This window comes from Coturnix japonica, chromosome 4 (assembly GCF_054131305.1).
Source record: "Coturnix japonica strain WE chromosome 4, WE-NBRP24, whole genome shotgun sequence".
Classification (NCBI taxonomy): Eukaryota; Metazoa; Chordata; class Aves; order Galliformes; family Phasianidae; genus Coturnix; species Coturnix japonica.
In genome coordinates this window covers 62,449,797-62,476,325 of record NC_140666.1, presented here as the reverse complement: position 1 = coordinate 62,476,325, position 26,529 = coordinate 62,449,797, and the positions used below count along the sequence as shown (strand labels likewise).

Below are 26,529 nucleotides of genomic sequence, written 5' to 3'. Positions count from 1 at the left end.
GTGGTACTGAGGAGACATGTAACCAAATTGTGACCGACACAGAGCAGGGGGAAGCTGAATTTATGAGAGACCTGGGCAGTGATTGCCAGCAAGTTCTGAAGTTGGTAGGATTTATACGGCCTTACAAAACAAGGAGGTGCTGTCTGGAAGTGTCAGTTCACTCCCACTTCCTGTTTAATGACACATTTAACTTCAAATTAGGTATGCTGCTTTTGTAAAACTCCAAGTGTTGCTCCATAATATCACAGTAGTGATGTTATGACCAATCGTTGGGTGTTCAGCCACATTGCTTGTCTAAATCACTTTGGTCTTCATGTCCTTGTTAGTGCCTTTGCCAGTAATTTCTGTTGCTGTTGCTGACCTTTTCTCTGATCACACTAACCTCGTTGGTCATACTATGCTGATGTCTGTGCATCTTGTTGCGCACTGTCTCTACAAGATGCTGTCCTCAGGTTGTGTTAACTGCTGTAGATGGGGCAGGAAGGGCTTGTACTATGTGACGTCATTAACTGCACAGGATTTTGTTCCAGAGCTAGGACAGAATTATCAACACTGATTGCAGTGCAAAAGCGTGGAGACCTGTAACCCTAAGGCTGGGCATATCACTTAGAGAAAGCTGCCTACACAGCAGCAGTGATTCCAGCTGTTAAAAATGAGAGATGGCTGCTGCCGTCCCAGGTCCAAGTAAATCCCTGGTAAGAGACAAGTATGAGATCTGAGCTGAAGGTAGTGAATGATGAGTGCCATCAGTTGTTTGCTCAGTGAACAAGTTATATAGTGCCAATACTCAAATGTATTAGAATACTGAGGGCTTTTTTGTGGGGGTTTTTTCCCTGAAAACTCTGCAAATTTGCCCATATTTTGTTACTTCAGTGAAGTGTTTAACTGTTTTCTGTTTTAACTGGTCGCTGCAGTGATTTATTGGGTGGGCTCAATCCGCAGTGGCAGTGTAACCTCTGCAAAGGAATAGGAATAAATCCTTGCAGGAAAGATTGGTTTGCAACCCGAGCAGTTTGTGAAGCATTTAGAAATGTTTGACATTGATGCATGACTGTTTAAATTAGTGTACTGTCTGATTCTTCTCAGTAACAGAGGATGGTTCCAAAAGGCTGCAGACTCCCAGCTGTTGGTGGTAAGAGCAAATGATAGTTCTGAAGATGAGGCATCTAATTTTATTGCAGGACAAAGAAATGCAGCTGCCTCACCAGAATAGTCTTACAAGGATCTCCATCCTTGCTGTGCCTTCGTGTTTGTAAGAATCTGTTTCAGCTCTTCTAACTAGAGAATCTATGTTGCCAATATAGCAGGGAAGGAGTCAGGACAGGTGCACAGCATGACTTGTTAACACCTGTATTAGGCTGTAGCCTGTTGATCTGGTGTGATTTTTGCCATTCCTTATCCTCTAAACATAAATGACTTTTATTCTTGTCTTACGATTCATGTTTGAATTTGTTTGCCCTTTGTGCTCGCAGTCCAGACGGCCAACCGTATCTTGGGTTGCATCAATAGAAACATGACCAGTAGGTTGAGAGAGGTGATTCTGCCCCTCTATTCTGCTCTTGTGAGACCTCACCTGGAGTACTGCATTCAATTCTGGGCTGGAACTGGGTAATCTTAAAGGTCCCTTCCAACCCAAACCATTTGTTTTCAGACATCTAGCAAAAGCAGTAGCTCATGGTTTTGAAGGGAAATCACTTTGAAGATGCAGTTGATTGAAACTAACCTTGCAAACCATCTCACTTAATGGCTCTAACGTGTTTGCTCAGTAGCCTGCCAGCTTCATGGAGGAAACATAACTGTGCTTTTGAAAAGCTGTACTGAAGTTGTTGCTTTCATTCTGGTTCTGTTCAGTAATGAGTCTCCAAGTTCTCTGAGACTTAATTAAGCTTTTCAGGCTCAATTAACGCAGCATGATGCTGAGAGACAGCTGATAAGAAACACTTAGGGCAGAGATTTATGTAGAATTAAGGCAGTGTGAATGTGGCCCAAAAGTACACACACAGATATTGTTACTGTTCACTCAGTGTATGGTCACTCAGCCCTGCTGTTCAGTTTTGCTTCTATTTGGTTCACAGCTCTTTTGTAGTGTTATTACCTTAGACACAAGGGAAATTTCAAAGCGCGGTAGAAGGAAAGGAGGTTTGTCTTGTACAATATAATGCTTGCCAACTCCTCCCATTTGAAGCTGTGCTCCCATTTGCCATGCCCTACAGGTTAATACTGTTGGACAGCTGTAGGGAAACGACATATGCCGAACATATCCCAGAAACTGATACCCATTTAAATCATTTTGTACAAATGAGTTTCTGCATCTGCGGTACGAGTTGACAAATGCACCTGAGCAGCAACTGCTCTGTGCAAGAGGTTTTTCACTGGCTGCTCACAGAGTTGGGACTGTCACCCAGATCACAGCACGCTCCTGTCCTGCAGAGAGAAACAGGAATGGAGGAGGCAGCATCTGTTATGGTAGAAATGGTTGGACATGATGACAGGGGCTGTTAGAAGAGTAAGCTGAGCTCTGCACAGAGCTAAGCTCCTTTTTCCATAGCACTGTGCTAGGAGAATGTCTCTCCCCACAAACAAGCAGTTGTTTTGAAAGAGCTTATTTTCACTGAATATTTTATTTAGAAAATCAATGGAACTGTAGCTTATTTATCAGCATGCTTTGGTTTTGTGAGAATGAACTGACAGAGGTGTGTTCGGAGCAGATGAAATCCAATTCTTCCGCTTTCACCGTTCACACGACCTAAGAAAGGGCCAGGTATTTTTCTCACTGTTGTCCGACTTTTCAGTGGCTTGAGGTTTGCATGGTAGCTTTAACATTTGGTTTGCCCCATGTGCTGCAGATGCTAAAATCTGTGATGCTTCTCTGCTAATGTGGAGATATGGAAGTACACCGTGGTTTGCTGTCAGGTAGACACCTGCAGTCATTCCAGCCACCTTTTGGGAACCCAGAGACTTTATCTTTTTTCTATTTAGCTTATATCACATGTACCTATGCAGTATGATTTGAGAGCCAAATGTAAGGAGCAGAAAATAATGTTAAAAGGGAATCTGAACAGATTTCTTGACATTTTTTTTTCCTAATTTTTTTATCTGCAAGTGCTAAGAGGGTGCATTTCTGTATGTGAAAATGACTTGTAACTGCATTGATGGCTATGAAGTCTTGGGCCTCCCTTGGAGGGGGGCTGTCTGTTGTTTGCCTTGCTGCAGGGCAGCATGCGAGGGCACGTCTCTTTGTTTCCATTGCCGCCCATGGCTCTTCTCTGCAGACGGTGTGTCTGCATGTGCTGAACCTCTGTTTCTCATTCTTGAGGACAAAAGATGGTCTTTATCCATTTCTGGAAAAGATGTGGAAAAAGAAAGCTGTGTGTTACAAGGTTAGGCTTAGGATTTTGGTAGACACTTGAGAAAGGATGCCCCTTCTGCATCTCCAACAGCACTTTGAAGGAGATATTGATGCTTCAAAGGTTTTTTCTTCTGTCCTTGTACTTACAAAAGACCATGTTTCCCTACTCCTTCAATAAGTTTAGTAACAGCAGTAAATGCATTGAAGCTGCTGTGCGTGGCTTTGTTAAAATGATTAGGCATTCAGGGGCTGACTTTGGTTGTCTCTTAGTGTTTCAGAAGGGATACAAAGAGGCAGTGGTGGAGTCTGTTGGAGTTCCAGTAATGTTTGTTTCCCTTGGCTGGTTGGAGGGTTCAGAAGGGGGCTTTGGTAGCCGAAAAATACTGTCACTGAATTTGGGCCCTGCTGCAATGATAAGAGCTGAGGCTGCTGAATATTCACAGTCCCTGTTCTGTAGCATCCTGGCACATGGCATCTTAACATTTATAATGTCCAGTACTTACCGGGTTTGGTGTTTTGACTTGCTGCTGATCCGGTAGTTGAAGGCCTGAATGAAAAAGGGCAAAAGTCAAACAGTCTAAGTGTCTCAGCAATATACAGGAGACTTGCCTTGTTTTTTCTAAGTGCTTTCAAGTGCTCTGAAAGCTCTGTCCTGTTGCTGTAGTGACTGCGTTTTTATCAGAGCGTGTGAGCTCTTTTATAGTTAGGAGTGTTTCTGGTTCAAGATCTGCATGATACACTTCAGTCACAAAATTGCATTTGCCTCAAAATCTAGAGGCAAAGAAAACAAAACTTCTAGTGCGGTTTAGCTTATCCCTCACCCTAGCAGCCTCGCCACACATTTTACCTGCTGTTTGTATCTCCTTCTGGACCTCCCTGAGAAGGAGGCCGAGGCTTTAGCGAATTCTGGGTATTCGTGTTCTCTCCTGCGCCTTCCTGCACTGCATGTGGCTGGTTATTCAGCCCGTCTCTGTCAGTCAGTTCAAAGTGTATCAGTCTGGACACTAAGACTTTCTCTGCAATTGGAAAACAATGGAGAAAAAACACGGTAAGTACTGGAAATGATAACTGTTAAGATGCCATGTGCCAGGATGCTATTTATGTTATTGCTTGCTGATTTGGATGTTCAGAGGTGAATTTGAGAGTTCCCTTACTTGGGATTTTTGAGGGACTTAAGGACATGAGGGTAACATTTGTTTTCTGCCTTCCTGCAGCAGCCCAGAGTGCTACTGAGAGTGTGAGGTTTTCCAACCCTGAGGAAAACCTTCAGTCTTCTGAGACCTGAGTGACTGATCTCTGTTCAGAATAGCCACATCTGGACACACGTCAGTGAGTCCTTCCAACTCAGCAATCCCACACAGTTCAGGCCTGTCAGAATTGCTGGGGTCTATACAAGTATGTGAGAGACTGTTCCTTTCAAAAATGAATGCATGCGCTTGTTACCTTTTAGACTTGCCTTTGAGAGCCATTCCTGGATCTCTGTAAGCGAATCTGTCTGGAGAACATGCTTCAGTTTTTCAAGCACCTGGGAGATGTACAAGATAGTTACCATGAAGAAGGAGAAGCTGATTGGCAGCATAGTTCTGCTGTGCGTGTTAGTTCAGCTCTAGTAACGTGAGCATGCAGAGATTCTACAGCTACACAAACTGTCTTGCAGAGCAAAAGCCAAGGACAAAATTAAGTCAGTAGAATCCACACTGGGAAAAATAAGTCTGTCAAATAATGTCTCATGCTATCCTCGAGAAAGCAAAATGTATTGCATCATTGGAAGCCATGTACTGCAGCAGTCACATCTTACCTTTATTTCCCCATGCAGGAAGCTTAGGTCAAAATCTGCATCCTGCTGGACTTGAGGGCCGTGACTGGAGGTGGGGCGTGCAGAGGAAGGCTGGGAGAGACTCTGGAGGACTCCCTGGGTAGATGCAGGTTGTGCAGAGGTTTGGGGTCGTTTTTTCAAAAGCTTTTCCAAAGTAGAAAACAATCTGTAAGGAAATGCCTTGGCTCCGTTGAAGTAGCAATTAAAGGCAATGTGAAATATGTCTTACAGTGATCCCCAGAAAGGATGTTCAGCAATAAATACATGTAAAACTGTTATTTGGCCGAATATGGCCAGAAATAGGAAATGTATGGGTTAACGATTAGAGGTTTTGTTTCTAAGAGCACAGGGGAAGGCAGAGAAAAAGCAAAATGCACCTCACGGTTATTAGCAACAGCAGTCTTCTGTGTGTGCCACCATATGGCAGTATCTGGCCATTGGGAAGTTATTTTGCAGCCAAAACAGTAAACAAATTGAAGAACTGTGTTCTGAATGCATGCAGGGAAGTAAGAGAGGCTCTTTACTATGCCCATGTAGGGAATCAAAGAGCAGCATTTAGGCAGAAAAAAATGAAAATAGGAAAGTTAGAACACAGTTCTTATTTTTAGCATCTGAGTAATGCCCTCTGTTGTTCAGTACCAGCACAGCAGCATTTGTGTTCTTTTTTTCCTACCCTTGTAATAGAATGAGAACTTGGCAATCAATTGGCTATTGGACAGTCACCTATAAAGGTGAGTAATTAGTTAAGGTGCAGCTTGAGACTAAAGAGCTATTGCAAGGAGAACCTTTTAATGGCGTTTATGAACACAGCTGCAAAGTCAGATGTTACTTCTACAAAACGGTATGAGCAGAAGTAAAACCATTGGCAGCTGAAATGTGAAGAGTCTTTGTGTTAAAAGGGCAGGATTTATCTTGTTTGTAGAATAATGGGGTCTTTTCTCCAGCACTTTGAGACAAAGTGAGTTTTAATTCCTGTATTCATTGGATTTGACCATTTTTCTTGCTAGCAAAGCACAGTGATATTACAGAGCTGAAACTGATAAGAGGGTGATGATTAAGTCACAACTCTGTCTGATACTATATCCCTTACAGGTTCTCCCCATATCCCTCTTTTTGGGTGTCTTTCTTCCTTAGCAGCCAGAGATGAGTTTGGTTTTGCAGTATTCAGAAGTGAGTAGGAGAGTGCTGAAATTAAGAACTATGGTGGTTTGTTGGTTTGGTTTTTTTCCACTCACCTTTTCAGGTAAATTAGGGCTATTTTGAGTCCTTTCTGGAACATCTGCAAGTCCTTCTCCGTGCTCTGGAAATCAACAGGCAGAGTGTTTTCTCAGGTTGGAAATAATGAACATAAGATCCGCCTTAGGTTGCATCTGAGGGGTCCCTTTTAATTACAAAAATGCACTAGTCATATTGTAGAAGTCTGTATTTCCTTCCTTTTTTGTTTGCTTTTACTATATCACATAGTACATCAATGTAGTTGTTTGTTGGGCTTCCTAACAAAGCTGAAGAAAGTCCTGGAAACCATGTCAGAGGTGTGTGCTTGTGGTATTATGTAACTGCTATTGCAGAATGTTGCTCACAGATGCAATAATTGCTGATAATAGTGAAGTTGTTAGATATCTAGTAAGCGTAGAATGTTTAAAACCTATAGAGATGCCTGTGTAGTCAGCAGGAAGAGATTTGTTAAGATGGGAAAGGTAGGAACACTTGCCTTTTTAATGGATCGCCCTAGGTTCTGTTTACCTGGGCCTGACCTGTGCTAACACAGTGCTGAGACCTGCTTCCACCTTTAACACTTTGGGTTCCGTTGCTGCTGTGTAATGCAGCATTTGGTGCCCCTACTCACGTGCTGCGCACTGTGAAGAGCCAGGCCCTCTTTGTATGAAAGCCTCAGGCCTTGGAAGGCAGTTGTTGGCAGGTGAGTTGCCTCTGGCGTTTCCATTTAGCACACACTCTCTGTCAGCTTTTTGCTTGCAGATGGCTGTTCTGTCAGCGTATAAGAGTTCCTCAAAACAGCTGTCTCTTACAGAACAGATTGGACTGTTGTCTAACCCTGTGCAAAAAAAAAGACCACCAAAACAATACAAGCAAAAGAGGTGGCTACAGTCTTTACTACAGTAACTGTTTAGAGGCTCTAAACAGTTGACCCGCAGACTTTTAATCAATTTCCCTGACTATTTAACCAAAGAAGTGAGTTTGATAGCACAGCAAACAAAAGGTGTTTAAACAGTGAGTAAGCGTGGCATATTTCAACAGGTGGCAGAGAGCCATAAGCATTCTGCTCCAGAGGACGGCGTGATCAAGCTTTGCCTAACAGATACAATGATCCAAATAAAATCTTGGAGAGCAGTCAGATAGAGAGAAGCAATGATAATCAGGAAATAAGTATAACTGTCGTGTCTAACTTAAGAAGCTTGTTGTCTTCAGTGGGAGTAGCAGCAGTTAATGAAGAGCTAGAAAACTCCTTTCTTAGCTGGAGTTTTAAACCAACCTTTATTTTTATCATTAGTCAGACTGAACTTGGCATGAAATAGAAGCAGTTGATAAGTGTGTTTCGGAACCTCGATTCTTGTAGGTACCTGACATAAGACCAATCTGAAGCAGAAAAAAATTACAGCTTAATGTTATTCTGCTGAGATTGAAAGCCACCAAATTAGGGTTAATCTGGCTAAGCAATATAAGTCAGGTTGCAGAAAGAGATAGAAGTATGTACAGTATTTTTATGTATTTTATACATATATTTACCTTTTAAAATATTTTGTATACTTAATATATTTTAGAGCCTGAGTTTATGTGGATTATCTATCTGCACACAGAGGAGCACAAAACGTTGTGCATTTTAAGCTGTGTGCTCAGTATCAAGGAAGTCTTGGGGTTTTTTTTCCTTCAAAGGCATTCATTCTGAATTGAAAGAAATTCAGCCTTTTCAGAAGCAGTTTGGTCTACATCACCCTTTGTACCTGATTGCAGAAGTTTTATTACAAACTCGTCAACTACTGATATGAACCCTCTAACAATATTTACTTATAGTTCTTAAGGAGCTCAGTAGAGATTTTCGTGTCTCCTTTATGACCCTTACATATCTTCTGCAACGTAAACATGGCCGTGCATCAACAGTTTTCTTTCAGCCCGTGACAAAAAGCTGTCTTTGTACAAAACACTCAAGCTCAACTTCAGAAACAGAAGCCCATCCCTAGAAGTGCTGTTTATTTTGCTGATGTTCACGATGTGCTGATTTTTGACTGTGTTCCTTTCAGGAGCAGGAACAGTAATCAGCTACATCTGGCATGCAGTAAAATAGCACAGCATTTTTAGAGTACGAGATTAGCACGAAGTACCGTGTTGCACAATATGTTGTTCCTGGAAAAGTATCAGAACGATGTAGGTGAGAGTGAATCAGATTTAAACAAAAACAAGTGAGAACATGTCTCTGTAAGTGTGCAGCCTTTGGCTTTTGAGGTACACTTGTGAGCACAGAAGGAAAGAAATTGCTCTAGCTTAAATGAAACCCCAGGCAGGTGTCTTGTGGAAATAGTTTTAGTGTTAGAGTGTAAAGAATGTGGTGCTCCTAACTTTAACACCATCAGCCTGAGATTATTCATCACTGAGAACAGGTAAAGACAGCAGTGGAATGAAGAGGGGGCAATAACTGTGTGTGCAGAGAGGAGAGCGTTCGGGGCACATTTTAAGGTTGGGAGCAACACAGAGTGTTGTGCAGAGGATTTTAGGAGAATGTTTTCAATCTCTGAGTAAGCTGTCCTTCACTGCTCTCTATGTAATGTATGCTATGCTATCATGCAGGTGACACTGCTGTCATGGTAGGGATGCTGCTTACCCATATTGCCCCCAAGGGCTCTTAATATTTTGGCTGTGACTAATCAGTTCCAAAAGTGGCATTTCTTACTGAGCTGTGATTCTTATTTTAGGTACATGAAATGGGGGAATTGGGTGCTTTTTTGGATCAGAAATGCTCACATTTCTCTGTGCTTGCTAGGGTTGTCTCCTGAGGTTGTTACGTGATCTCTGAACAGCTCTTACCTGGTATGTGGCAAAGCATCCGAGGGTGGGGGGTGTTCCTAAAGCAGTATGTTACCCGTGTGCCACTGGAGTGAGAATAGTGCTTGTAGGTATTCATTGTGTAAGCTTTCTTATTCTCTTGCAGAGTGTCTTCCTGTAGAGCAGGTTGGCTCTTACGCTCTCCAAATGAGGTCAAGTGCTGGAAGTGAAGAACAGGAATTGACATAGAAAAGTAGAGGAGTCTTCAATTACTGTTTTTCTTTTAAACATTTCACTGTTATTTTATCTCATCCATGAGCATTTTGGAGAATCTGTAAGCACAGGAGGGTGGAAATGAGCTGCCTACTGCTCTATGCCTAAGTAGTTATCTCTGACAACTAGTACTGCCTGTGGACTCTTTGAAGCTGCTTCTGTTGCCTTGCTGTTTCTGCCTGGGAGCTCAGCTGCCCATTGCCACGTCTACTGAGACCCCTCTTTGTAGTAACAAAGTATATTGAAGCAGGAGTAGGTTGCTTTCTGGCTTGGGAAATGAAGGGACAAGTAATAACAGCAAAGGAAATGCAGAGGCCTTGATTTCTGAAGGTGGTGTATGCAGAGAGAAAGTTGTATTTCTCTAAATGCTTGGTGTCTGCGTCTAGATTTTGGGTTTAGAAGTTGACTAATGGACTGATGGCTGTTTTTACCGTTACCTTTATTATTCTTACCTTCCATGTAGTACAAATGACCAGTGTTCAGTGCTCTTTGCTCCTGCCTCCTTGGTTAGAATATCTACTACTGGAACATCTTAAGAACATCATAAGAATGGTGCTGTATTTAAGGCACCTTGTGATGATTCAGAATCAAGTTAATAAAAAATGGAAAATTAACCTTTAAGGGCTGCTCAGCCACACAGGCTGGGAGCAGAATAAGCATCCATCAGTTATCTGTTAGGGTAAGGAAGCAGTGTGTGGTTGCTGTTCATATTTTAAGGAATATGACGGTATGGAGAAAAGAGGATTGGAAAAGGATGAGGACATCTTTTCAAGCAACTCCTTACATGGTTCCGGTTTTACTCCATAACTGTGTCTGACTTAGAAAAAAAATGACTGAGTGAAGGGAGGGATTTCACAATGTGTGCAGAAGGCCATGAGAAGTGAGGTTGCTCCATATGAAAACAAAAAGTGTAACTCCCAGAGCTGGAGCTCTTGTGTGAAGGTCATTGTGTGCCCTGACAGTCAGCCAAGGAGAGGTCAGTGTTTGTCCCTTGTGACCATTACAGTCCAGGGCAAATGGCGGTGGTGGGAAACTGGCATTTCACAGGGATTTTTTTGCATCTCATGGCAAATCTTTTTCTTTTCTGTACACACCTGGGGCACGTGGGCTGCATGAGGAGATAATGAGACTTGCACACAAAAGCTGAGAACAACGATGCAGAAGACAGGAAGGTGTGAGCGATTAAAAGCCTACCTACTCAGTTATGTATGGTTTGCAGTACCATTTAGTTGCCGTTCTGATCACATGCAGCAATACCAGTACACTGCAGGTTCCCTGGTGTTTCCTGCAGACCACTGACTTGCACAAACTATTTCTGATCAAAAACCCCAATCAGTCTGCCAGATAGCCTGATTTCATGGCAGCCATAACAAATGTACTTGGTGCTGCTCACGCTCTTTGATACCACTTAGAGTGCACTCATTAATTTAATCATTTTGGCACATAACTACTCATAAATCGATTGATTAAAGTCAATTTTTACCTCACTACCACATTTTCTTTTACTGGAGCTCTGCTGGCTTGTTCTAAAGTTTTATGGAATGAAGTGAGAAGTCAGTGTTTATTGCCTTCTCCTAAATAAAACATGAACGCCAATTTCAGAGCAGAACTTTTGGTTTGAAGCAGTTGCCAGTTAACGCCATCTTCTATAATGATGGGTAAGTATTTGATGGGCTTGTGTTATTCTTTATTATTGTAAAAGTGTTTAAATGAAAAACTTCAGTTTTAGCATGCAGAAATGATAGACTGTGGAAAAAATATGACATAATGGATTGTCATAGAGAGTTCAAAGTTCCAGTTGAATTCCCTGCAATAGAATGTAATGATTTATGTACTTTTCCAAAGCCTTTTGTCTCTGAATTGTAGAGCAAATTGAACTTTATTTTTTGTTTGTAGCACCGCATTTAGTAATATTTAACTGGCCAACACAGAAAGAGGAAAGAAAATTGACTTCTGATTTTCTCCAGCAAGAAAGGAAATTGTCTTGTTTTCAAGGATATGAATCATAAGCAACATGCAGCACTGGTAACCTGGGAACACTGGTTAGCTAAAGCTTGCCTGATCTGCTCCCTACAAATGTTAGGTACTGACTTTCAGAGCAGCCGTTTTGCTGTGATTTCAGTAAAGAACGTGCCTTCCATTTGGTCTAATTTCTATGTTAAATAATTGTTGATCATTGTACTAGGATTGTTCACCGTCAGGCACCTGTCTATCCAAAGGCTGCTTTAAAGGCTGCAAAAATAATGCCTCTGTGCCATTAAACTTTTATGTCTATACTGGCACTGCAGTCTAGCCTAGCTTTCATCTACACTCAACATAAATACCAAAATAGAGCAGCAGAGAAGTTGATAAGAATTGGGTTTTTGTAAATACAGTGGGACAACATAGAAATACTCTTTTTATTTTTTTTCTTTTTTTTTGGGTACATCTTTCTGTAGATGGGATGCAAATGAACAATTCCTGCATCTCCTGACAAAAAGTAAAATATACAGAACTTACGGTATTGGTTGCAGTGGATCGGTGGACTCATTGGAGTAATGTGAGCAGCTGGTTTGTATTACATCGGATTGCATTTGTTTTCTTAGTAAGCATTGATAATTCTGATTTAAAGATAAATAAATTGGCAGACTGGCTTTTCCAAAGCCCTTTTATATTATTTCCCATTATGTGTTATTTACTATTACATGGCCATAAACTTAAGATTAAATGCTTACTAAAATAGCCTATAAATCAAGTTATAGGAGTGGAAGATACTTTCTCTTCCTGAGTCTTTCTGCATACACTACTTATGTTTGTATGTTGGCTACATATAAAGGATGAACTGTGTCTAAGTAAAGTTTAAAGCCTCACTAATTGTTTAAAAACCTCAAAGTGTTACATAAAGTGATATTATATAAAGTAATATATAAAAATATATAAAGTATACTTACATAAAGTAAAGTATTGCTGGTACAACATGTTTTGGGGAATTTAGGGGTGTTTCTTTGTCACAACGCTGTGTTAATATTTAAATTAGTAAAATGAAGTGTAGTGGTACCATTAACAATGCTACTAGCTAGCACTGTTGTTATCATACTGCAGATAAAATCATAGCCAAAATGTGGGTTATCCTCGTTATGTCCAAAATACATACTTCCTTTGGGAAGGTGTGTACAGTAGTTATTTAGAGCGGTCTTATATCTGACTCCTTTAACAGGCTTGTGAGAGACAATGTAACTTCACCTGTTGATTGTTTTACATCCAGTTCTCAACTCTTCTTGGGAAGCATAGAAGAAGTTGCAGTGTTGTAATGCGCAGGAAGATCAAACTACCTGAGAAGCAGCGCTGCAAAGGGCCTCCTCACCACCATGCCAGGTTGGCAGTTCCCTCCCAACCAACACCAGGTTAACTTCCCTCAGTAGGCAGCAACCTTCCTTGGGTAGGGGTTTCCAGCTGAGGAGGCCGCAGTCTGGCTTGTGCTGAGCAGCCCACAGGAGTGGTGAGGGTTGGAGACCATGGAATCCCTCCTGTTCTTTGTGACACATCTGAGCTGCACACGCTACCGTGGAAGCAACGCGGCCTCCTATTTGTCTCTCATTAGCCAAGAGTAAGACTGCGTGTCCCACACTACAGGGACAGGGGACAGCACAGGGGCTAGGGCCCAGCTGCATGTTTTGTGTTGAGTATCAAATCATGGAACACTGAACCTGAGAGCCTGTGAAAGCAAGCCAAAAACAAGAGGCACTGCAGCTTCTCCACATGCCAAGGCTTTGAGCCTATGCCCTGCTCCCAGCATCTTGAGCAATCTGACAGAACAACACAAATAAAGCAGTTTCTGCAGCATACTTGTGCATGTCAGCCCATGCTTCAGTGGCTTTATGTGTGTTCCTATTTCTTACCATCTTCTTCTTAAAGACCATTTCCACCTACACCTACAGAACAGAAGCATTCAGTCTTGCAAAGGGAAGTAGTTTGTGGCTTCCGTTCCCTGAAAAACTTTTCCAAGGAGTCAATGTGCCAAAAAGTAAAGCTGAGGAAAGTTGTAAGGGAAAGGAAAGGAAACAAAGGGATCAGTGGATAAACTGAAAAGGAAAAATAGATGGGAACTTTGGAAGAAGGGAAGAAAGGTTATATATAACTGTCTAAGACTTTCTAGTCCAGTCTGTTCCTTAAGTTCTTTACTATTAGAGTGGTGAAGTGCTGGAATAGGCTGCTCAGAGAGGTTGTGGATGCTGCGTCCCTGGAGGTGTTCAAGGCCAGGTTGGATGGGGCTGTGGGCAGCTAATATTACTTGTGGAGGTTGGTGGCCCTGCCTGTGGTGGGGGGGTTGGAGCTTCATGATCCTTGAGGTCCCTTCCCACCTGGGCCATTCTGTGATTCTTTCTTTTGAGTTTTCTCTAGGAAGTACAGGTCTCCAGTTCTTGCCTCCTTAGGCATTGTGAAAGAAATCTGCACGTGATACAGGAATGAATACCACGGTGTATTGGGTGTATTTCCACACAGAGCACATGGAACATACTCTACCTTGAAGGCCCTGGGGGAGTGGGGGGGAGAACTTGGAAGCTTCTTTGTACAATTGATTTTTGTGTTGACATTCTGTGTTATGCTACCAATCTTTTAATAGCACCACACCTCACAAATTCTAAACGTGACAGAACAAGGCAGCACCTAAGGTGAGTGGTATCACATTTTCCTAGGGTTTCTCAGCCACTTACTTTGAGCTTTTTATCCGTCACTGCACTCAGAGATGTATGGTTGTGTGGGATGTGTAGCGACTCAGAGAGCAGATGCTCCTCTTGCTGGGTGAGAAATGAGTCCTTCTAGTTTATTCAGGTTGCCCGTCTGTATGCATGGTCTTTTCCAGCCAATGTGTCAAAGTTGCAGCATGAGGTCTCTGGCTGACTGGTGGGGAGAGGGACTCAGATCAAGGTGGTTACAAGCCCACATTCAAGCAGCTTAATGAGAGGGCACAGGCTAAACTGGCCCATTTGGTATGGCAACAGAAAATTCAGTCATGAGGATTAGCTGCGTAATCTTGATGTTATGGTAGTAAGTTGTGGTCAGTGTATTACTGCAAGCAGACACAGGAGAAAGCAGTTGTTACTTCTGTAGATATAATGGCCCAGTTAGTGTCTATCTGTGAGCTTCACCAATGGAGGGCTTATCTGTGAGTCCTCTGCCTTCGATGTGCCATGAAGATCATACAGTTCACAAAGTATCTCAGCATATCATGTAGTATCTGCTGTACTAAGGGCAGTAATAACTGATCAGTAGAATTATCATAATTCAACATATTTATGCTATTAGGCTGCCTATGATCTTTACTGAGGGCAGGTGAAGTTTCTGTGTTGCCTGTACTAATGTATTTTCAAATCGGTCGAGATGAATTATGACCATATGTATCATACTGTAAGGGACCTGGAGGTAGGAAGAGATTAGTTTCAGAAGAGAATAGACTGTATGGATCAATTCCCTGATGCCTGCTGTGCCCAGGGATGAGTCAGGTCACCATTTCCGGACTCTTGTTAGCCTCTTTCCATAGGAAACCTTAAGTCATGAATCTTTTAAATACTTTAGCAGGGACTCATGATGTCTGCTCCTCTAGCCTGGACTACACTTGCATCCCTAGTAGGCTGGAGGTTCATCTCTGAGGCTGCTGGAACATCCTGCTGTCTCTGAAGGTTTACCTGAGGTTACAGAAGTCTGGAACTTAATCTGGTCCACTGAGTCTGCAAAAGATACCCCACCACACCTGCACCTTCACTTGTGATCTCTGCTCACAACCTGTGGGCAACACAACCCCTCACACCAGGGCACTGGTACCCAGAGAAGGTGAGTGTGTGGGTGTGTGAGGAGTGACGGGGCCTGGGTTTGCTGGTATTGTTGGATCCAACAGGTCGGGCAATCACTTGCAAAATCAGCAGGCTGTTGCATGTGTTAAGAAACACGTGTCCTCTCTCTTCTTTTGTTTTCCAGTCAGCATGACTAAGCACGTAGTCTTTGGTCACTGATCACTGAAAGCCATTCCAACAGATCAATAAGTAGCCAGATCGTAAAACTTAAGGTATCAGAAGAGCAGACAGAGCCACAGATTGACAGCACATGTTTCTTGAGCAGCTTGCAAATGTGTTTTGATACACCAGCTGAGCTCTTAAGAGTGTTATCAATATAATTCAGCAAAGGCTTTGTGCTCCCTTAACCCTCTGTTTTTAGTTCAGGAGCCACTTGCCCCTTCTCCTTGCTCCCACAGTGCCCCTGAGAGCAGTAGGTTTGGAAGGCAGCCTCCCAGAGAGGAAGAGGGGAGAGCTTCCAGCCAGGGCTTGTACCTTCTTCCCATGACACTGAGACCAGCCTCGATGGGCTGTGAGAAGGGTGGGATGAACAAGACAAAGGGCCTGGAAAAACTGTAAAGATTTCAGCAGATGGGTGGCTCATTTTCTTGCTGGCACTTTAGATGTGTAAGGGGTGGGACTCCAAGCTCAGCAGCTTGGCTAAATGTTAGAGCTACGTGCTTGCAGAGGCATTTTGTAAGACCAGCTTCTCGGGCATTGGGCAGGACTGTGATATCAGCAGCTTGACTCAGCACAAGAAACCCGTGGGAGCAACAAAACAGACGAGCCGGTCAACATGAGCACAGCGGGAAAAGTAAGCGGGATTTTTTACAGGAAAAGTTCCTTTGCTGCAGCTGAGTGATGCATTTTAAACACAGTTTCTTTGCAGGGGCACCATAAATACCAACGGGGTAGTATGAATGACAGTTTAGGAGAAAGCTGGTGCGATAGAGATGCCTTTCCTTGCAGATCACTGTACTCTCCTAGGAAATGGCTGCTAGGCTCTTCAAGGCAATAATTTCTATTTATTTATTGAAATAGTGAGACAACAGAATAACACTAGAGTAAGAATAATGTTAATTTCAAGCTCCGATTGACTATGTTAATATAAAATATAATGTAGTAAGTATTCAGACAAATTAATGTATTTATCAGCTGCACCACTTTCCCCTCTGAGATCTCAGGCTGGTTCCAACTATTTCTAGCTTTTTTTCCATTTCATGTAAGTTTATTAACACTTTGTCTTCTTTAGAAAACATTGTGTTAAGTTTTAGGGTGTAACTGTGCATATGTTACGAGCATCAAACAGTGGTAAATTCACCCAGTTCAGTTCTCTGTTCAGCCTTTGCCTGAGCACAATAAGGTGTTGTGGTGGAGCTACCACACTTAGTTTTCAGTGTATTTCTCTCTGAGGCAGTATGCAAGTTACCTTGCAGTTTGTGTGACCATGCAGCACGATCTTCCTCCTCTGTAAAAGGGTGTGTTTCTACAGCTTGCTTTTCCTCTGCTGCCACAACTTGTAAAGCTGGTAGAAAACATGAGTAGAAAAAAATATGCTGTGACTCCGGTTAGTGCTTGTCATAATAGCTCAAGTGTGCTGTTGGCTCATCTGGGGGATCCTGTTACAGCTGACAAAAGCTCATGGAGAGTCACCCCTAGAACACAGCCTAGTTAAGCAACATCTAGTTGTATGAGAGATTCATTTGCTTTTAGCAATCTGCAGCTATTGGCTATCTTTGCCCTTACAAACATTGCACATGCTTTGTGTTTGCAAATTGTGAAATCATTAGTGAGCAATGGGCAATAAAGTTCTTTTTCTCTTTTCAGGGAGGTTTTCTTGAAAATGTCACCCTGTAAAATGCAATCTTGTTTCACTTGTAATTTGTTGGTTTTTTTACTGGAAGCATTAGATTTAGTGCAGACCTCTCAGGTCTCTTTTTCAAAGCTCTTGCTCTTTCCCACTTTACTGGCTACCAAAAGTGCAGTATTTTACACTGCAAAATACCAAAGCTTCTTATTGTTCTTTCCCAGAAGTGTACAACACAGCAGTGTCACACTGCATGGCAGGGTCCTGAGTCACAAAAGATACTTGGGCACATGCTGAACTTCTGGTGTCATAGACTCAACTCCCTTCTGTTTTGCTCTTAAGATAACAGCACCCGAGCACTTGCAGTTAATACATCTTACTTAATGGAGTGACTGCTCCCCTTAAAGGAGATGTGGAAAAATCTTATTCCATGATCTGTAGCTGTGTGAAGTTCTGTGATGAGAAGACTACACCGCAAAGGAACAGGAGCAAATAACAGGGACAGAGACACGAACAAAGTTGGACATGATCCTGGTTACAAAACAAACCCCTGACTTATGGACACTGTCTTTGGTGTTGGTTCTTTTATTTATTTTTTTCCTAGCTTTCCCTCTCCCCCAGATACGAGCAGGAATTCTGCCTGTACAGATGTTAAGAATCTGTCTTAGTGTGGTGACAACAGCCTCTCCCATTTTCTTTGCTCTTCTTGCAGGTTATTAAATGCAAGGCAGCGGTACTTTGGGAAGCGAATAAACCATTTTCTCTTGAGGAAGTAGAAGTTGCCCCACCAAAAGCACATGAAGTTCGCATTAAGGTATATAAAAAGTTTTAAAAAGAAGTGTTATGAGTTGCATTTAATGTTGCTTAGACAGTTATCTCTGTAGCTTCATAGGATGTGGTCTTGGAAAATATTCAGTAGATAAATGGTTACTGCTCAGTGAGCTCCTGCTTAAGCCCTACATCTAATCATGTGTCTTTTTTTCAGTCAGGTTTTCTTGTTTGTTTTGAACTTCTTTCTGCCTTGCTTTGGATACGTGCTAGAAAATTGCATTGTTCTGCCCAGCACTCAGCAGGACTCCCAATACAGGGATGCACAGCAAGCATTCACAGAGGAGTCTTGCTTTGTAAATTAGAGACATGCAAACAGTGAAGATCAGGAGTTGAGCAATTAAATTAAATCAGGAGTTGAGCAATTAAATTGAGCAAGTAAAGTAAGTTTTTCCCCTTAGTTTTATTGTGTGCATATGTAATTTTGGAGAGAAACAAGGGAATGCTCTGAATGTATGATATAACTTATGTATATGGCATGATGTAGTGAAATACTGAAACATTTCCACCTTTCTTCTAAATCAGATTGTAGCCACGGGGATCTGTCGCTCTGATGACCATGTGGTGACTGGTGCACTGGCGATGCCTTTTCCAGTAATCCTTGGGCATGAGGCAGCTGGTGTCGTAGAAAGTGTTGGGGAGAAAGTAACTTTGTTAAAGCCAGGTATGAAACAGCACTGAACACAAAATCTATGCTCAGTTTGCAGACTCCTGTTTTAGTTGAAGCTTATTGCGTGTGAACACTTGTATTGCAGAGGGCTACCTATGTAATTCACTTTTAACACCTCTGTACTTCAAGTGTCTTTGTTTTCACTGGTCACAAGTATGAAGTCTGTCCAGAGTAGGTCAGTATATATAATAAGTTGTACTAGAGATCTCTGTTTTAACAAAAATACATATTTTAAATTTCAATTACAGCCCTAGCTGCTTTTTCTAATAAGTTTTGGTTCCAGAACTTGATGCATCGTTCTGTTGTGTAACGCCAGATACTGTGTGCTTCCAGGTGAGCCGGAACAGCAGCATGGGCTCATGTATCCACACACCACCCCCACCTGCCTCTGAGTTCTGAGGAGAAAAAAAAACCCAAAACAAAACACCAAGACCTGCAAAGTCGTTTTAGCAGAATGATTACTATGCCTGCATGTTGCTCATGTAGTGCTCTGAAGGTCAATTTCCACTTTTTAGTGGAAATCAGAAACTGGCCTTGAACACGTGGAGTATTGGCCACATTTTAGAACTGCCGAATTACAAATAGATCCACAGCAGAGGTTGTCAGTTCAGGGACTTACTGTACTTCATTGCTGTGAAGTTATCAGACATGCATTAATGATGTCTGCTATGTCAGAGAGAGGCAGTGGAAGGAAATAAGTCCAGCACTGCACTCCTACCTCACTTTTTTAGGAATTAAAGTACTTGTTTTATGTTTTTTACCTGAATGCTTCTTGTGTACCTGTTTGTTTAATCATTACTGTTTTCCTTCTAGGAGATGCAGTTATTCCACTCTTTGTTCCACAGTGTGGGGAGTGCAGATCTTGCTTAAGCACCAAGGGCAATTTGTGCATTAAAAATGAGTGAGTTTCCTAGGTTACTTGTAGCCCTTGTTTCAAAACTGACCACGTATGACAGATCTCATTTGCCATTATGTCTGGTTATCTTTCAAACAGTCTTTCTTCTTCACCTACTGGATTAATGGCTGATGGTACCACTAGGTTTACCTGTAAAGGGAAAGCAATTCATCACTTCATTGGTACAAGTACGTTCACTGAATACACGGTAGTGCACGAAACTGCTGCAGCCAAAATAGATTCCGCTGCTCCTCTGGAAAAAGTTTGTCTGATTGGCTGTGGATTCTCAACCGGTTATGGGGCTGTTCTGCAGACTGCCAAGGTAAGCACCATAGGTGTTTCTGCTCTGTTCAGCATTGTGTGGCCTGTGAGCAGGGTGCCGGCATGGCAGCCAGCAGGTGTGTGCTCTTTATGCTGTGTTCAGGGTGGAAAGAAATATCAGTTCTTTGCCTTCCTTAGTTCCTCTAAGGTATTTAGAAGTCTTTAATAGGAAAAAAAAAAAAAAAAAACAATAAAAAACCTTATTGCAATCTGCTAAGTTTTCTTTCAGACCTCTAGCTTTATCACTCCCCCCAAAATGTTATGGCAGCCAATATATTTTACAGTAGCTTTAGGCTTCCTATATTCTGAGACTTTACAAAGTAAATTCAAAGAATCTGTAGCAGTACATGAATGAGACTTTTTACAGCTGTCACAATTTCCAGTGGAGTGATACTACGGATCTTAATGCCACTGAGCAGCATAAAAATGATCTGTCTATAAACTTGAAGCTGAATACTGTAATGAAAATCTAGTATTTGAAATGTATTCTAGGGATAATTTATCTTAGCAACATGTAGGATAATAGCAGTGTAGCTGGCTACTGCAGTAGTTTACATGTGTAAGCAAGTTTCTTCTCAACAGGTGATCTCTAAGTTACAAGTAGATTAGGTAAAAACATAGTAAGAAAATGCAACGTACTTTACATGGACTGTAATAGGATGCCATGTTAATGTAGGTAGAACCTGGCTCCACCTGTGCTGTCTTTGGCCTTGGAGGAGTTGGCCTTTCCGTTGTCATGGGCTGCAAGGCAGCTGGAGCGTCCCGCATCATTGCCATCGATATCAACAAGGACAAGTTTGCCAAGGCCAAGGAACTGGGAGCCACTGAGTGCGTTAACCCTAAAGACTTCAAGAAGCCCATTCATGAAGTGCTGACTGAAATGACTGGCAAGGGTGTGGACTACTCCTTTGAGGTCATCGGCCGTATTGAAACCATGGTATGCAAACAAAAGATGTGATCAAAAGAAGCATTAAGTCATTAGCTGTCTCTTCTCTAGCCCACTGAGCACCAATAGTGAGGAGCTGAGAACCACTGGCAAAGTGTTAAGTTAACTTGAAACCTGTGAAGCTCAGCTATCAGCCACTGAGGTGCAGGGACAGAAGCATACCCTAAAACTTAGGAAGAGGAACTTAAATGTATTACCTAGAAATTCTAGTAGAAAAGGAATAGATGCAGGGTGACTTGATTTCACATAAGTCACTACACTCACTATTGCTTATCCAACAGTGTCTTATCATTAATAAGACAAAATTAGAAAATAGAACAAACTAAAACATACGAGCAGATACAATGGTGTTAGCTGCAGAAAATGATTGATTTGGAAATGCAAGTTGATCCCCAAGAGAAGGAATCAAACTTTTGTGCCCCAAAGGCAAGACTTGCATGACACTGTCGTGTCCCTCTGTGTTTTAAATGCAGACTGAAGCCTTGGCCTCTTGCCACTACAACTACGGAGTCAGCGTGATTGTGGGAGTGCCCCCTGCAGCACAAAAGATTAGTTTTGATCCCATGCTTATCTTCAGTGGCCGCACCTGGAAAGGGTCTGTCTTTGGAGGTGAGGACTTGGAAAAGTGATTTGGTCAGTTTGTGAAACTTGTCTGTTAACTTGAATCAAAGGGAGTAGATTATTGATAGCTGGACTGCTACTATTGATTACTAATTTACTAACAAAGTAGCACAAAGAGAATTTATGAATGTATGGTTACTGAAGAGTGGAGGAGAGAGAAAAAGAGAGAGGGAGAGGGGAAGGAGAGGCACAAAAATGTCAACAATAAAGAAAAAAGAAAAAGCAAACAGGAGAGTGAAGGAAAAACAAACAAAAAAAGGCAGAGAGGAGAGGAGGCCTGAAGGATGGGAAACTGGTGTGTGCAGAAGGAGGAGTAGATAAAATGAATTTAGGCGTGTGATTTAGGGAATGAAGCACCAATAAACAGGATGAAACCGTACTGGGGAGGAAGGGAGGGGCTTTTGATTCTTTTAAGATTCAAATGTCAGAAACTTAGACTTGTACCAATACAGTACTTGCTTGATTTGTCATACAGACTCCACTCCACTGTAAACTAAATGCACTTAGTACAGCACTTTCTCTCGGCACGCTATTTTAAAAAGGTAAAGTTATACTGCAGTGTTTCATCATGCTATTCTGCTGTAGAAAGTTTATCTAAGAATTTAAGCCCCTGTAAGTTTTATCTATTTTGACTAGCATTTAATGGTTCATTATCCATTGTCTGTGGTTTTCTTTCAGGCTGGAAGAGTAAAGATGCAGTGCCCAAACTGGTTGCTGATTACATGAAGAAGAAGTTTGTTTTGGATCCTTTAATAACCCACACCCTTCCTTTCACTAAAATCAATGAGGGATTTGATCTGCTAAGGACAGGGAAGAGGTAAACTCTGCTTAATTGTAAAAGTTGTTTATAAACAACTTTAAGAACTGAACAGTGAGACAGAGCATGACTGACTCTGTGTCCATGAGCGGCTGCTGTAGTAACAAAGGGTAGCAAAGTTTTAGATTTTGAAATGTATTGGGTACTTTAGTTCTTTCCAGAGATTTGTTCGTAGGTTGCAACTATTCAGCTCTTCACTCCATTTCTTTTTTCTTCTTTTTTTCTGTCCTTATATCTGTTGTAATTGTTATTTGCACTGATTTCAGTTTTTAGTGTAATGAACAGGGGAAGGATGGGGATACCATCACTTTGCTAAAGTACTGACAGCCTGAAGACAGAGTAATTCACCCAGTCATTTATGAAATGAAACATTTCAGTGGTTACGGGATGAAATACCTCAGCATTCACAGTATATCATATAGAGTATGCAAGAAATACACTACAATGCTCCTATGATTATATAGCCAAAGTCATTGGAAAGTTGGGACTAGCCTTTAAAGCCCTGCAAGAAAGTGAATTACCACCTTTCCTGACTGCTCCTGCTCAGTGTACACTGTCCCTGTACATTCGATAGGCCTGCTACACTCCTGCAGGTGAGAGCCAAGACCTACCTGAGGAAAATAAAATTTCCAGGCCCCGCAAAAAGAAAAACAAATAGCCTCAAAAAGTGAACGGGAATGCTCATAACATGGTGGTAGTTTTTTTAGATTTGTTGTGGCAGGTGTCTCTATGCTGACAGCTTGCTTTGAACGCCTTCTAAGGGAAAGAAAATGCTTTCCATTCCAGTGCTGATGGTCTCACTACCCTGTTATCCCTTCTTTTTCCTCCTTTGATACTGAGTGTATTTAGCTTGCTGGATTTTGCTCAGCAATGCACCTGAATAGCAGCAGAATGTGAGCACGTACCAGTCAAGACAATGAAATCAACAGGACTGAATCAGAGCTCACAGTGAGAATAGGCCCATTTCCTCCTAGGGGATGTACCAGCCCACAATAAACTTCACCATCCAGAAGCTACCTTTAGAGCCATTGGGAATGGGAGGGATGTACCTAAGGAACCCACACAGTATCTTCTTCATCATTTTAGTACAGCTGGGGCTGGGGAGGGGTGGGCTACTCTGGGTGTCAGTGATAGTTTTGCTGATGTTGGCACAGGGCCCTTTTTATAGTCACTAATTTGTCATTTTATATTGCAGTATTCGCACCGTCCTTGTATTATAATTTTCTCGATGGCTTAGCAGCAGTGCAAACTTCATTCTGCTCCAGTACAACTGATACAAATCAGGCATTTCTGAAAGCGTCACCACTGCCTTCACTTAAAAGGATCAAACTCAGCATCAAGACTTCAAGCAAAGCACTTAGAATGGAAATAATAATCTTTCATCCCATCTTTTGTTCTTTATTACTGCTTTCTATGCCTATTTCTCTTAATATCCAGTAATGATATTACAATCTGTGCTGCTGGAACAGGTGTTATGAAAGGTTTGGCTTGGTTTCTGACCTTTGACTGTGAATACTGAGCAATTGGGAAGAAACAAGTGACAGTTGACAGTCTGCAAAAGATAAAACTAAGAATCTTATGGCTTTTTCTGTATTTGTAATCTGGAAACAGGAACAGAAGCAATTTCTGTTCAACCACCTCACTACAAAACCTGTTTCTATATCTGACCAAACAGTAAAGAGAAAAAATTAGCTACTATAGTGCCTGAACCTCCCCTAGGGCACCTCTGCACCATTCCAGTGCATCCCAGTGGCTGCCAAAAACAAATACAGAATCCAGCTGCTTTCAGCAACCTCAAAGCGGGGACAGGATCTGTGGACAGAGATCTTGTAAAACATGGTCAATATCGACTTATCTTTTTAAAGAGATTATAGGCATTTCCAGTAGTTCTAAGTACACAAGGGCAGACTTACAGGGCTTGCTCAATAGCTGGGTAAAGGAGACTGAAATAAGGGGACAAAGAAAACAACGACTTACACGTGAGTGTCAGCAGAACGAGTTCTTGAGCAGCCCCGCAGGGTTAATGATTTGAAGACAGGTTTACTGAGAGATTAGACCTATCAGAAGGAGCTGCTCAAACATTTACGTTCCTAATAAACTCAGCTTGCACAGCAATTAAAATCCAAACATCAAGGATTTCTTTCTGTAGCATTAGCTGCACAGTCAGGTCCAAGGAGTTTTGTAGACCATAAAAGCAGTCTAAAGCACATTCAGTGTCCATTTCTGCTGTCCTAAGTGCCCACAGGTTGGGAAATGCCAAGGGCTTAGACACCCAACAGCAGCATGGCAGAACTTGATCACCGCCACACAGATATTGGGCTGAAACAGCAGGGCAGATAATGTGTGAGAACCACAGCATGAACGGGATCACTGACATGTTTGCTCAAAAGAGAGGGGAAGGGCTTCAGTTCTACTTAATTGATCCCCATCTGTAATAACTCAGTAGAAACAAGAGTGGAATATTGTCTCAGTTCTCAGTGGCTTCTAAAAAACATTTTCTGTGGAGGCAAAGCTTTTCTCTATCAGCTGAGGTGAATCTTAATCATGAGCTCAACAGAAGGAAAAAAACAGTTTGATTAAACCTAGCTAGTGGGAATAGAAAGTAATTAATTGGCCACCAATGTACACCGTTGTTTGGCTGAACTGGTAGGGCTGTGGAATGGGCTGCCCAGCTGTATTTCACAAAGCAAAAGCCACTGTCACAGCACAGGGCCGCAGTGCCTCAGGAGACAGCTTGACCAGCTGTCAGGCCCATTAGCACTGCCATTCTGTACTGCGGAAGCTAGAGATCATGCTTGGGTTGTAGAAGACCTTAAACATCATCAAGCTCCAAACCCCTGCTGTGCTCAAGGTTGCCACCCACCAGACCAGGACCCCATCCACCCTGGCCCGGAACACCTTCAGTAATGGCATATCCACAGCTTCTCTGGGCAGCCTGTTCCAGTGCCTCTAAATAAGGAACTTACATCTAAAATCCATCTTAAATCACCCATCTTTTAATTTCAAGCTATTTTCCCTTTGTCCTATCACTGTCAGATTGTGTAAAAATTTAGTCTCCCCACTGCTTATAAGAACCCTTCATCTACTAGAAAACTGCAGTGAGGTTTCTTCAGAGCCTTCTCTTCTCCAAGCTAAACAAGCCTAGCTCCCTCTCCCTTTCTTTATATGAGATCCAGCAGCTCTGCATCCCTCCTTTAGTGGGGACCCCTGACCCAGACACAGTACTCCAGATGGGACCTCACAAGGGCTGAGTAGAGGGAGACAATCACCTCCATTGCCCTGCCAGCCACACCTCTTTTGATGCAGGCCATGGTACTGTTGTCCTTCTGGGCTGCAAGTGCACACTACTGTCTTATGTCTGGCTTTTCATCCACCAGGACCTTCATATCCTTCTCCACAGGGCCACTCTCAATGGGCTCTTCTCCCAGTCTGTACACATATCTGGGATTACCCTGACCCCACTTCAACACCTTGCACTTGTTGCAATTAACTTCATTAGGTTCTCATGGGCCCTCTTCTCAAGTCTGTCCAGGTCCCTCTGGATGATGTCTCTTCTTTCTGTTGTAACAACTGCACCACTCAATCTCATCAGCCAGTTTGCTGAGGATGCACTTGATTTTACAGTCTAGGTCACTGATGATGAAGCGCACCAATCACAGCCTCCATCTGGACATGGAGCTGTTGACCACAACCCTCTGACTGTGACCATCCAACCAATTCTTTTTTCACCAAATAGTCCAGCCTCCAAATCTGTATCTCTCCAGTTTAGAAATGAGGATGTGGTATGGTGCCATATCAAAGGCCTTGAAGAAGTCCAGGTAAATTACATCAATTGCCTTTCCTTTGTCAACCACTGCCATCACTCAATCATAGAAGGCCACCAGGTTGGTCAGACATGATGAATCGTAGAATTCCTGATCCCATCTCTGCACATTCAAAGGGAATCTGTGCATTCTTTACAGGCAAACAAGTCTGCTTCCACTGCTTATACATTTCCATTTTTTCCTTCAACCTGAGTAGCAGTTCCTTGTTCAGCCATGCCCAATTCCTTCCTCCTTCCATTCAGTAATACCTAGCAAGGGAATAAAGTACAACAAAATTATTCAATTCAGTCATGATCAAAAGCATGCAAAATCCATTTTAGCTGTCCTAAGAGCCCAAAGGTTTGAGAACACCAAGTGCTCAGGCTCCTGACAGCAGCACAGTAGAACTTGATCTTCACCACACAGATGTTGGGTTGAACCAGCAGGGCTGGAGAACAGCCTGCCCAGCTGTACTTCCACAGCCACACAACAGGGCCACTGAACCCCAGGGGACAGCTCAGCCAGTTGAAAGGCACATTAGCAATGCCTCCCTGTGCTGGGGAAGATTGAGAGTGCC

At 42.3% G+C, this 26,529-nt stretch overlaps 2 protein-coding genes across 5 annotated transcripts; one reads left to right on the top strand and one right to left on the bottom strand.

Moving 5' to 3' along the window:
* Window positions 1-2,602: 2,602 nt before the first annotated feature.
* Window positions 2,603-13,250, bottom strand: C4H4orf17 (chromosome 4 C4orf17 homolog). Of its 2 annotated transcripts, XM_015862129.3 has the most exons (9): window positions 12,746-13,250; window positions 9,204-9,381; window positions 7,012-7,218; window positions 6,401-6,465; window positions 5,148-5,309; window positions 4,793-4,874; window positions 4,197-4,365; window positions 3,853-3,896; window positions 3,024-3,341 (listed from the first exon to the last, which is right to left on the bottom strand). In XM_015862129.3, the coding sequence occupies exons 1-9, from the start codon at window positions 13,082-13,084 to the stop codon at window positions 3,157-3,159; spliced, it is 1,431 nt and encodes a 476-aa protein (XP_015717615.2). In that variant the 5' UTR covers window positions 13,085-13,250; the 3' UTR covers window positions 3,024-3,156. The 2 variants fall into 2 exon arrangements, with proteins under 2 accessions (XP_032300395.1, XP_015717615.2); XM_032444504.2 differs by lacking the exons at window positions 3,853-3,896; window positions 4,197-4,365 and having other exon boundaries at window positions 2,603-3,341.
* Window positions 10,645-23,728, top strand: LOC107313657 (alcohol dehydrogenase 1). Of its 3 annotated transcripts, none has more exons than XM_085547080.1 (13): window positions 10,645-11,092; window positions 11,873-11,984; window positions 12,679-12,788; window positions 14,038-14,086; window positions 14,991-15,245; window positions 17,764-17,865; window positions 18,405-18,543; window positions 19,363-19,450; window positions 19,544-19,766; window positions 20,442-20,702; window positions 21,185-21,320; window positions 22,011-22,149; window positions 23,345-23,728. In XM_085547080.1, exons 7-13 carry the CDS (start codon window positions 18,462-18,464, stop codon window positions 23,367-23,369), a joined length of 954 nt encoding a protein of 317 aa, XP_085403206.1. In that variant the 5' UTR covers window positions 10,645-11,092; window positions 11,873-11,984; window positions 12,679-12,788; window positions 14,038-14,086; window positions 14,991-15,245; window positions 17,764-17,865; window positions 18,405-18,461; the 3' UTR covers window positions 23,370-23,728. The 3 variants fall into 3 exon arrangements, with proteins under 3 accessions (XP_085403206.1, XP_085403205.1, XP_015717589.1); XM_085547079.1 differs by having other exon boundaries at window positions 11,873-12,018; XM_015862103.3 differs by lacking the exons at window positions 10,645-11,092; window positions 11,873-11,984; window positions 12,679-12,788; window positions 14,038-14,086; window positions 14,991-15,245 and adding an exon at window positions 15,933-16,058.
* The last annotated feature ends 2,801 nt before the right edge of the window (window positions 23,729-26,529 follow it).

What these genes read in the sequence shown, in the direction of transcription:
- C4H4orf17 (XM_015862129.3), bottom strand. Translation starts at nt 13,084, where the DNA reads ATGCAGCTGGGCCCTAGCCCCTGTGCTGTCCCCTGTCCCTGTAGTGTG. An exon ending in GATGCTTTGCCACATACCAG is followed by an intron (nt 7,219 to 9,203) that starts GTAAGAGCTGTT and finishes TTTTTTGCACAG; the next exon opens with GGTTAGACAACAGTCCAATC. An exon ending in AAGTCAAAACACCAAACCCG is followed by an intron (nt 3,342 to 3,852) that starts GTAAGTACTGGA and finishes CATCTTTTCCAG; the next exon opens with AAATGGATAAAGACCATCTT.
- LOC107313657 (XM_015862103.3), top strand. An exon ending in GAAAGGGTCTGTCTTTGGAG is followed by an intron (nt 21,321 to 22,010) that starts GTGAGGACTTGG and finishes GTTTTCTTTCAG; the next exon opens with GCTGGAAGAGTAAAGATGCA. An exon ending in CTGCTAAGGACAGGGAAGAG is followed by an intron (nt 22,150 to 23,344) that starts GTAAACTCTGCT and finishes TTTATATTGCAG; the next exon opens with TATTCGCACCGTCCTTGTAT.